At 27.9% G+C, this 12,301-nt stretch overlaps 1 protein-coding gene across 1 annotated transcript; it reads left to right on the forward strand.

Annotated features, from left to right (window-relative positions):
• Positions 1-836: 836 nt before the first annotated feature.
• Positions 837-5,438, forward strand: LOC112603758. Its single transcript, XM_025352487.1, has 5 exons — positions 837-885; positions 3,383-3,595; positions 3,927-4,060; positions 4,667-4,992; positions 5,231-5,438. Exons 1-5 carry the CDS (start codon positions 837-839, stop codon positions 5,436-5,438), a joined length of 930 nt encoding a protein of 309 aa, XP_025208272.1.
• Positions 5,439-12,301: the final 6,863 nt, after the last annotated feature.

The raw sequence follows: 12,301 nt of genomic DNA on the forward strand, positions 1-12,301 counted from the left end.
TCAGACGACAATAATAAGTATCTATATTAGAACTTGTGCGTGCAGATACAATTACGCCATGTAGTTTAAACATTTAAACATCACTGATAATTAAAATGTATAATAGATAAACGTATGTGTAAGACGTAAGGAGGTAAAAGACAAATCTCCCATGCTTTTTGTTCTTGAAACATTTTGGACTCAATCCCTTGCTTTATGCATTTGAAGACCTATTTACGTCTACGATTGACGAATCAATGTTCATAAAAAAATGTTGAAAATGTATTTTTTTCATGTAGCTAGCAAATATTTTGCAGGCAAAGTCTCTCCTTTATTTAATTGTGTTACCATATTTACGATTACATCGGTAGACCACAACCTCACACTAATATAACTATAATAACTTCCAATAATTTCGAAACTCACGTCTGAAACCGGTAAGCACTTTAAATATTATTTTTTTAACTATTATAAAATTTGTGGTCGTTACAATTTTGTTATATTTCTTATAAGCTAGATAATATCTATATAGCTATATATTATATTTGTTATACATTATATTATCTGAAGGGCGGGAGTACTGATCGGTGCAAGCCAATGATGTCACTTCTATATACAAATAGTGGTGGGTACGGCTATCACCATTCACCACTACCCGTTACCAACACCGATGAGGCGACTTATAAAATTACTCAAGGAGAGCGTATCGCTTTAGTGTGCATCTAGTTTCCTGTCTTGTTTCACTTCATCAGCGTTTCAGTCTTCTTAATACGTTTATTTTGTCCATACAGATACTTTCATTTGACTTACATTTATTTCGTTTTATTTACCCGCATTTACAAAAAGGCAACACCATGATGTCGATGGTCGTACTCACAATAACTACTATTACTATTATGCTAAAAAGTAAGTACATTTATTAAATTTCTCATTTCGTATTTTGTTAGAATTTAAATATTTAATTGCTAAAAATATTCATAATATTACTACTATTATATACAAAAATATTTTTACAATTTTGCAAGATTGAGCAAGTTTTTTTAAAAATTAAGTTAATAGACATTAAACATAATATCAAAACACCATTTTAATATTTTGATCAACCATTGATCCTTAAACTTCTCGATATCAATGATGGCTTACTGTGAGTAAATTATGTAAATGATACTTGATAGCATATTATGAGTTTATTGTAATATCAATGATGGCGTATATATAGGGACTTTTGAATTTCGATGTACGCCTACATTCTTTAGTTTAACGTTATACTGTGAATACAGTCTAATGAAGTACAATTATAGGTTATTACTAAATGTTATATCTATATTAAAGTTTTGCGGCGTCGCGAAAGTAATGCACAAGCAATCCTCACAACGCCGTTGGTTCAAAAATGAAAAAAAAAAACAATAAATATTTATATTAAAGTTATTTTACAGTATAAATTAATCACAAAGTTATATTATTTAACTACGGAAATACCTAAATCTTAAGTCCACCGTGACTTCAATTTCAACAGATATGATTAATGACTTATCAATTATGTTTTTCATGAGTATATTTTTAATGTTTAGTCGATTATCTTCTATTATACAATTCAATTTTAATTTTTGAATCCAACATGCAGCTACTTTACACATCTTTATTACCTATCTCATACATCTTATGAATCCAAAAAATAATTTATTAATGACATAATTTGAAAATTAGGTGTAAAACAAATTAAAATAATGAAGATGTTAATAATCGCTGTGTGTTTTACCTGTTCTTTTTTCATTTATTATATTCAGTGATTATAAAGTCCCTAAAAATCTTAAAAATAAATTTTATAAATTCATATAATAGGTTTATATAAATATATTTAAATATTATGTTATGACATACTATGTAGTAATATTTTTATTGGTTTATTATCATGTACGTTTCAAACAAGTGTTAACGAATGAAAAAGTTGACTATTATTATGATAATATAACTCATGGAACTATTCGACAAGTATAAAAACAAAATTAAGTTTACCTTTTAGATAGTTCTTCAATTTTATTAGGGATATTCCTATTTATTTAATAAATAGAAGGATCTACAGTAGGGAAGAAAAGTCGAGGAAGGCTACTACTCAAATAGATAAGCTAAGTAGTTAAGGAAGTAGGGTGTGGAACATACTAAAACGTAAAGCGGAGAAGTGTGAAGAATTGAGAAATATTAACAAAAAAAAATTTAATTATTTTTCAAGAGTAATTACTAGTGGCTTGCAAAAAGCTACATTTATTTACTATATTTTATAATAGGAAGTAAATATCCTAAGGATATGTTTTTGTCACTCTGTAATTTATCTAAAGCTTTAGATAAAGACCTAAACTCTAGTTTTTATGATTTAAAATATATTAACATAGATATTTATATATATATAGTTTATATTATATATACTTTTATAGTATTCTTAAAAAATAAAATTTTGTGAGTTTCTAAAATAATGGGCAATTAGAAATCATTACATATTTACTCAATCTTATTTATGTATTAACAATACGAGTATATTTGATAGCATCATAATATGAATTTTATATAAACATAAAAGACATTTTTAATAGGTAGTTCATTTTTTTTTTTTTTTTAATGCATAATTATATTTAAATTTATTAAGAAATACCTGATGGTATTAATAAAAAATACATTTCTATACTGATATTGTTATGGTTTCAATATTTAATAATTAAGGTGATTCACTTTTAATTTAATTTGTGACAGACATATCTTAACATTTAAGCTAAAATGGAGTATTTAGAATTTTTTGAGAAGGGAGTAAAAAGGGGAAGGCCAAAGGAGTAGATATATATTCCTCTCCCCGTAAGTACACTACTGCATTGTACAATTATTTCAATAAAATAAACGATTTTATTTATCTCCAGCTAGAATTATTTACAGATTATAAGTAGGTAATTTATGACAGTCAATATTTGTTATTTACTGTTACAGCCGTTATTATATAATTAATTAATGTTGTCCACTTTTCCTCTAAAATCACTAAACGGATTCATATGGTACTTTAAATTTTTCACTGTTGTGTAGCTTAGTTTTTTGATAAAGCTTTAAATAGTTTCATAGTTCTAACTCCGAACTCTAAAAAGTTGAACGATAAACTAAAAGTACACTTTTCATCTGTCAAGGTTTTTTAGAGGTGTTTCTTATAATTGTCGTTCGTTTTTACCAATTGGCGATACATCTATATTTTAATTTCTCATTAAGTTACAACACTTAAACTAATTACACTAATGTGTTTTGAGTAGGTAACTCCTATTTTTTCAAATCCCATTTTCCCAGTTTGATTTTTCTCGTAACACGCCTAGTAATATACCCATTGTAAAAACCAAACCAACTAATTACCTTTACTTATTATGTATTATAGTTACTCCAGGAATACAAGAAAGATGTCCGCCGATTGAATCTGAGGTATATCAAGTAACTGTAATGAGTTCAGGTTCGTCGACGATCGATGGTTGTGCCTACATTAACTACAATTCTAGTGATATAATACAACAATCATTTAGCTTGTGGTTTGGTGATCAACATGGCGAGCAACGTTGTCGTGATCACGTTACGCATAAAAACTACTATTTTGGTAAAAATACAATTGGAAAATACATCTTTTTATTCTTTATTTTTTACAAATTTGTTTCCTAATGAGTTTTGAAACATAAGAAAGTATTAAAACAACATTAATATAAACATTCTGATATTAATGAGGATACTCCCGTTAATTTATTTAATTTTTAAATCATATCTATTTTCGACAACATTCTAAGACATTCAATAGTTTAGAGCGTTTAGGCATTATATTTTTATTCGAGATCCACAAATCAACTCTCATGATGTATGACGATTGAAATAAATAAATACCAAATTAATTAAGCTCTTGTATTTTTTTTGTTGCCCTCGGGCGCATTGTTTAGGTATGAAATATTTACATTTTTACTGTTTGACAAAATCGCTTTTACTGTCAGAAGATGTCAAGAATGAACGTTTGTACATTAAGTTATACGATGAAGATTCTAATATGACGGAAAGATCTAATCACAGATGTGCAGTAAGTATATTAAATTTAAATATGTTATTAAATCATCTTGTTTTTTTTTTTTTAATTCTTTAGAACTGATTTAAATATATTTTCATTTTATTAATAATAAAAGGATATTTTTCAATTAAATAATATTTTTATAAATAGTAAACGTATATGTAAATAATTTAATATTTTGAATTTTATATTTTAAATGAGTAATACCTATTTTAGAATGAATTAAGTAAACTGTTGTTTTTATGGAACTAAATACATTTTTTTTTATACCTAACAGTATATGCTATATACTGCGAGAAGTTCAATTTTAAAATTATATATATATTAAAATAAATCCATATTACAGGATTTAATAAAGATAATACAATAATATTTAATAAGATTTTGAAACTGTATTTGCCAATATTTGTAATTGTAGAATAATAATTTGTATAAACATTTTTTAAAACTATTAATTTATTTGTAGTAAATAAAAATATATAAATGATAACTTGATATAATTTTGATCTAACTATAGAATCCATTTTCCCAGGATTCGTGTTTTCTCTAATCTGAGTTAGGTTATTACAATATTGATTAATTTTGATTCTCATTAACTCACTTTTATACTTATCGCAGTTATACGAGATGGCTAACGAAAATGCCGCTACATTCAGGATAGCGATTAGCAGGCATGATTCGTGTGTTGGCTTGTTAGACGTGCTTTCTCGCCCACAGTTGATGATCCCCGAGAATAACAAGGAGTATATATTCCTACTATTTAACAAGACTAAACTTGACGAGACAACAACATCGCCGGTGGTTGATATGACAACCACTGAGTCCATAGAGTCAATAGCTAAGCGATACGAGAGACGAGGTTACATTCTACAGAATTTCGGAAATCGACCCAACCCATTCAGGAAGACCAAGAGGAGTGCCGTGATTCAAGACAGTAACAAGAGGTTAGTTGTATAGCGAAACGCTGCACTAGGTACTTCTAATATTAATGTTTAGTTTAGTACCTATATAACAGTGGTATATATAACACTAATAATATTATTGGTTGATCATTGAATTGAGCTCAAAATATTTTAGTATTTTTATACTCTATTCTCTATTTTAACTAAAGTAACACGAGAATGCTTTCTTTTACTTATTGAACTAAACACAGTTTTAATGTAAATATTTTTTACTTGATAGTTTCAGTACACAGTCAAACGCGAATGATAACGTTGATATTACTAAGACGACTACTCCTATGGACAAAGATAAACCACATCAACGATCGTCAATTGTAGTCATGCAGCAACTCTTCAAATTACCGATCAAGCGTAGGCGCTCATTCAACGCAACATCAAATTTGTGCTCAGATATTACAGGCTTTAGTTGGATTCAATGTTCTGGATAATGATTATAAAAATACGAGTTTAATAATTAATACAGTTTGTTCCAAGTCTTGTTCCAATAATTTTTGTTTTTTAAAACATTTTTCAAAAAATTTCGTTTTTTTTTTCAATTAAATATTCAAATAATTTTCAAATAGTTTTATAATTTTAAATAATAATAAATAAATATACAATTTTATATTTGTTTATTGTTTGATTTAAGTGATTATATTATCTAATATTATAATAGTTGATGTATTCTCATTTAATACATGATTAATAAAATTATAATTGGACTGCCTATCTGGCCATCTATTAGTTCAGATCAATCATTATTGATAAGATCTTTATTCAATTTACCTGCATTAAGAAGAATTAGTTAAAAGAAATAATTTGATATAAATATTTAATATTGATGTAAAATTTAAATAAATTATAGTTTAAATCTACCTAATAGTTTTAGTCCAATGGTATCTTATTTGGGATACACATTTAAGGCTTTAAATACCTAATTAAATAATAAATGTTTCAAAAAAAGTATTTTAATCGACAAATATTTCTATTTCTAATTTAATATGAAAAGATATCTACAGCAAATTGACGTTTTTGGTTTTAATTTTAACATATTATTAATTAATCAAATATAATTTAATAGGCACAAATAGTAGTGACGTCTCATTGTCTATTGATAAGACCGATGATTCCAAACGAAACTGTTATCACGGTTCATTCCATAAAAAATACATGGGTCGAAAAAAATGTTTGAAAAAAATTGATTTTAAATGTATTTGTATTTTTTTCTTAAAGTGCCAACTATTAAAAACATGTTCTTTACAAGTTTATATATATTTACCGACCAAAAATATGAAGCTAAACGCTTTTTTTTTGTGGTCAAAATACTTACTTATTAATTCATTTACATTGAGATTTTACAACTTAATTCTAACTTTATTCTACTCTAACACATTTATTAGTGATACAACAATATTTATAAGTTATAAGTAGTTTATTATTAGTTTGAGATAAACAAGGGATTTTATAAAATATAAATAAACGGATATTTATTTCTTTTAAACATAGATCATATATTTATTTTGAACTATTTACACATATATTATATTAATATCTACAATTATTTATTACAGAACAAATACAATAATTAAAACAAAAATAAAATAAATTGGTGAGGGTTTTGATGAAGATGAATGTAGAAAGAAGGAAAGGGATGGGAATATAAAAGAAGTAATAGTTAAATAGAGTACAGAGATATGAAGATAGCTAGTATGACTAGTAGATAGGAGCAGGCGCGGTTCTAGGACTAAATTTTCGTATGGGCAACAGTAGATTTAAAATTAGGTTTTAACTGCGTATAATCCTCCCCCTTCCCCACAACATTTATATAATAAAATTAGAGTATTATTACCTATTATTATAGTGTATAGCTTAAAATATTCATATTAATTATAATAGCTGGGTAATAAAGGTTTTAAATATAAAAAAAAATAGAGTAATCCATAATTTTGAACTAATTATGTATAATTATGTTTATTTAAATATATTTAAATTTAACTGTCAAAAATGTTCAGACTGTTCAAACTAATTTTAAAAAATATTGTAAGCTAAATTTGAAATTGTATTCTTCTGTTTTTCATGCTTGAAAAAACTTCAAGGACAGCAGTTGGATCTTTTAATAATTTGTCTGAGTTTTCAAAATCAATTGATAAAAGTGTAAGACTACTTAATCGTGAACTTTTCATAGTTGATCTTAAATATGTCTTAATGTTCTGGGTTAAAAGCAATACTGCTATTTACACTGGTGTTTTCACTAGCTGTAGAATCATTTGTATGTACTGATGGAGATTTAGGTGTGTCTCCTTCAATTGTTTTTTCGGCCTTATGTTTGGAAAAAATGAGTTAAAAATCTCTTCATTATATTAAATTAATAGAAACAACGAAAATTCACAATGAGAAAAAAACAATACAATAGTCAAATTATATTTACACAATATGTAATAATTTGTTATCACGTTATGCCGGCTATTATGAAGATAGCTACCGTTTCGAACGTCTGGTGTAGTTCGCTTCCGCCATGAACTAAGATAGTACTATCAACGCTAAAACAGCGGCAAGCTCTACTATAGCAACGACATTATCACATAGATAATATATTAGCACGATTAAAGATATAATACCTATTATATCTTTAATCGTGTATATTAGTAAGTTCGTCATCAATGTAATGATAATAATATAATTGTAAATTATCATTATAATTTATCAAATTATGAACCATCTTATTTTTGTATAAAAATAACATTTTTAAAATAATGGGCACCAGAAATTTTGGTATGGGCAGCTGCCCACCCTGCCCATACGCTAGAACCGCCACTGGATAGGAGATATTTAAGTAAAGGACTTGTGTCACTAACAAGGTTAATCCAACAAGTATTATTGGGAAAGTATTGCAAAAACAAAAGAAAACTAACGATTAATAAAACAAAATAATGAAACAAATAAATTACTTTAAAAAAAGCAGTAATAAACTTAGTTAATATTGAATTGAATCTAAAAGGTAATTATTTTCTTTTGCATACTTTGTTTTTCAGGAGATATAAATGAAAAAAATGAGTTTTTATTCCATTCAAATACAGTAGGTCTATTTTCTCTAAAGCCATTTTTGAAATGACAGCTACATATTTTATTACTTTTAGTGGGATATGCATCTGCTCTTCTGTCATGTAAAAAGTTTTATAGGTAATCAAAAATAAGGTTTAACTTAAATTAATTATGTATGTGAATATTTAACACAATATAACTATTTAAAATGTAATTTATCTCACTGATTTAGCCCAGACTTTACATTCAACATCATTTACTGGAAATCTAAAAAACGTGCAGGTTTCTATTATATATTGGTTTATATTGGAAATATGAGAACACAATGGAACCCAACAATGAATCATTTTAAACACTAGGACAAAAATTATTTAACATATTAATATTATGTAAAACATGTTTAATTACTAACTCACCTTGAAAATACTCTTCAAAAAGAAAATCAGTGACACACAGATGATCACCAAAGCAAAAGAATGTGCAAGAAAATGGCTCAAAAAGAAAAACACAACAAATAGATATATATTAGTATAGTCATAAAACATATTTATTGTGTAAAATGGAATAAAATAGAAGGAAAATAGTACATACTTCTATGTAAAAATTGCAATAGTAAAAAATGTTAATAATAAAATTTTGTGTAAAATGTGTGCGTCATAAAAATACAAAATATTGTAATTTGTTTGTATTGACAACAAAAAAAAGCGTTTGGCTTCATATTTTTGGTCGGTAAATATGTATAAACTTGTAAAGAACATGTTTTTAATAGTCGTCACTTAAAAAAACACAAATGCATTTAAAATCAATTTTTTTTCAAATATTTGTTTCGATCCATGTATTTCTTATGGAATGAACCGTGATAACAGTTTGTTTGGAACCGTCGGTCTAATCAATAGACAATGTGACGTCACTACTATTTATGCCTATTATACTACTTGATTTTCGAAGTTAAAACTTGGATAGTTGTCCGTTATTAAAAATATTATTGCCCGTTATATAATATATACAGGTGTCAATCAAGATAGATTTCACTGTTTAATAATAATTTACATTATATAGATATCAAATTATATGAGAATAAAATTCACGAAAACCAAAGATGAAAATAATAATTTCGGTATGTATATATAAGTCGGGTAGTCGATAACAAAATATATAAGCCGTTGATCGACATTAGTAAGTATAACAGAATAATATTATTGTGCTGCAGTGGCGCAATTTACAGTATAGAAGAAAATAAAATACATCGATAATTCAACATGGCCTAAATAATTATTTATAATTTTTAAACCGATACCAATACATCGGACAATTAGATTTTTTTATTCACGTCGTATCGCCGTTATCTTCCCATCAACGGCCAGTTTTTGTCATCAGTCGTTATTGTTACTCGATTACCCGTATTTTCGGCTTTTCGAGACCTTTTTCCGCCGCGTTTCCCGTTCTGTCACGTAGAACATGTCTTATTCGTTCCGTACGTGTGAGATTCGTACGCCGATTCAGGCCATAGCCGTTGTCGTAACAGTAACAAAGGCGGCCGTCGAATGTTTTTTCTCAGCCTTTCTCTCTGGGCAAGTCGATTTCGCCTTTTACACATTCGCGTTTCGACTTAAACTATTTTGCGTACCTAACAGCACAACACTTTCGATGTCAAAATGTATAACAAACCGCCAAAGGCGGATTGCCCAGCGAAGTATTGATATACACCTGATGGTGACTGATAGCTACACACTCAATTACTATTTTCGAATGTATTTTTATTTATTTCATATACACAAAAAGCACGGAGCAAACGACCGACAAGGTGTATTACACGTGTGATGACCAATTACTAGTCATTCGAATTCGGCTTTTATAGAATTTTATTTACGCGTTCGCAACGATACCGCCAAAGTGTAGTTCCATCAAATCTGTGATAACAACGTCGCAATCGTTGTTATCGCCGGTTTCGTCGCGAGATTTAACTTTTGACTACTAGACGTTTCTAACTACGGTTTTTCTCTAGTCTTGTCTCCGACTAAGGATATTCACTTACGGCGATTTTCATTCGACCACCTCGAAGGTGAATTTTACAAACACGAAATCGAGGTTCACCGGCCGCTAGTATATTTTATAAAAATTAACATAGAACCTTCATCACCAAATACTATATTATTCAATATTTTACATAAATTGTATTTACAATATTTTTATTCAATTTTATTTTACAATATAACAAGTAAAGTGTTTTATTAAATATTATTATGCTTATTGTTATTATCACTAAATGTAAAAAAAATAATTTTAATATAATTTGTTTGTGATAGGAACATATACCGCAATCGTGATAACCGTCGAACCGCCGCCACCACTGGTAAAAGAAAGTCGTAAAACGAGACGTCACTAAACCCATACGCCCCTGGTCGTCGGGACTCAACTTCGGGAAATCTAATGTAATACTGATATACGCGAGTGGTCTGAACAAGTCGAGCTAGGTAACTGTACAACGAGAAGCCACTAAGTCCATACGCCCCTGGTTGTCGGGACTCAACTTTGGGAGATCATAAACATCTGATATAAACATATTTTAGAGTTTTAAGATGAACGCGCATGTGTTGTCTCCGTCCTTCATTCATACAACATAGCAAAGTTTCGTTTAGCAGAATCCATTTTATGTTGTTAGCTTTAACATTAGACTAAATTTACTTATTATCAAACTTAAAGGTAAGAATTTTATCTAGACAATGACACAAGTTTTTATTAATATTATTACACAGCGGAAGTGAATACCCTAGGTCGGAGACAGGACTTGAGTAAAACGTAGTTGGAAAAGTATAGTAATCAATAGTAAAGTATCGTGACGAAACCGGTGATAACGATATTTGCACCTTTGATTTGGTAGTGTGATTTGACACTTTTGGCAGTGTCGTTTTAAACGCGTTAATAAAAGTCTATGAAAGTATTGAAAGTCGAAATCCAGAATCTAGCGGTCGGTCATCATACTGAATAAAACGGTGTGATTGGTTAGTGATATAGAGAGGCATTAGTTTAAAATGAATATAAGTATTTTGAAAATATATCATCTGCTTTGTCTTGTGTATGCAACTATTGTATCTACTACATATAATTAAATATAATACTATATATGAAGGTTTCCAAGATAATACGTTTAAAAAATATAACAATTCTTACACATTACTTGTATTTGAAAGTAGGTACTGTAATTATAACACATAATATCATTGGATAAAACCACTATGAACAGTCATCCGACAGCGGGGGGATAACAATGTAATAAAAATTAAAGTTAACACCACATAGGTACATGCTAGGAAATGTTAATGTACATGGTTATTGGTTCTTAAATGTGGATCAAAAGTACTAAAGTAACAACACATTGACGAGGACGATTGAATTGATGGCGAATCCAAATGACAGGAAATGATGTCTACTAATACATATTTTTATAATTTTTTAAATAATTAGAAATATGTTTTTTAGTTTACATTATACACTGAAAATATAATCAGTGGCGTAAATTGGCGTCAATTTTGGGACGGAAAGCAGTAATAATACTAAAAATGCGTTAGTAAATCAATTAATAAATAATACTTAATAACTCAATTTTTTTTTTATTTTACATTATAAAACTCATCAAAATTATTAAAAATTATACGTATTTACTTACTAATTTATTTTAACATGAGTTGACGACCATAAATGGATGCACCTTCATCAAATTTTTGAATTACTTGATCAATGTTAACTAGCCTATATTTTCAAATAAAGCACTCAAAACTGTAAATCTATTATTAATTATTATATAATGCATTATGCCGTTTTATTTTTCTATAATAAAATAGAAATTGAACTATAACTTTTAAATGAAAGCAAAACGATACTATTGGCACTTCTTCCCCCAGATTACGCATATACTGTTAGTTGCTTTAAAGGACGCCACACCCTCAAAAACATGCAACTTTTCATGAATTCCTGGTATCCGCTCACAATATTGTTTATGATCCACTTGGAAATCAGACCATGTTTAACATTTTGTTGAAGTCTGCTATTCAAATTGCGATACATGTGTGAATGGCCAATACTAGAGTTAAAAAGTTTATTTAAATTGATTACTTATAATTTTTAATAATTATAAATAATATAATATTATCTTCTGTGTAATAGTTAAATTACTTATAGCTGTGTGTCATAAAAATATACTAATGGATATACAGTTTATTAAAATGCGTAGTAGTAGGTATGGTTATAGTTTTTTCGATGTAAAAAATAG

The sequence above is a fragment of the Melanaphis sacchari genome, unplaced genomic scaffold (genome assembly GCF_002803265.2).
Source record: "Melanaphis sacchari strain LSU unplaced genomic scaffold, SCAv2.0 Contig110_pilon_pilon, whole genome shotgun sequence".
Classification (NCBI taxonomy): Eukaryota; Metazoa; Arthropoda; class Insecta; order Hemiptera; family Aphididae; genus Melanaphis; species Melanaphis sacchari.

Excerpts from the sequence above, each read along its gene's own strand:
- LOC112603758 (XM_025352487.1), top strand. The coding sequence starts at position 837 with ATGTCGATGGTCGTACTCACAATAACTACTATTACTATTATGCTAAAA. Across the intron at positions 4,061-4,666 it reads GATCTAATCACAGATGTGCA|TTATACGAGATGGCTAACGA; the intron begins GTAAGTATATTA and ends TACTTATCGCAG. Across the intron at positions 4,993-5,230 it reads ATTCAAGACAGTAACAAGAG|TTTCAGTACACAGTCAAACG; the intron begins GTTAGTTGTATA and ends TTTACTTGATAG.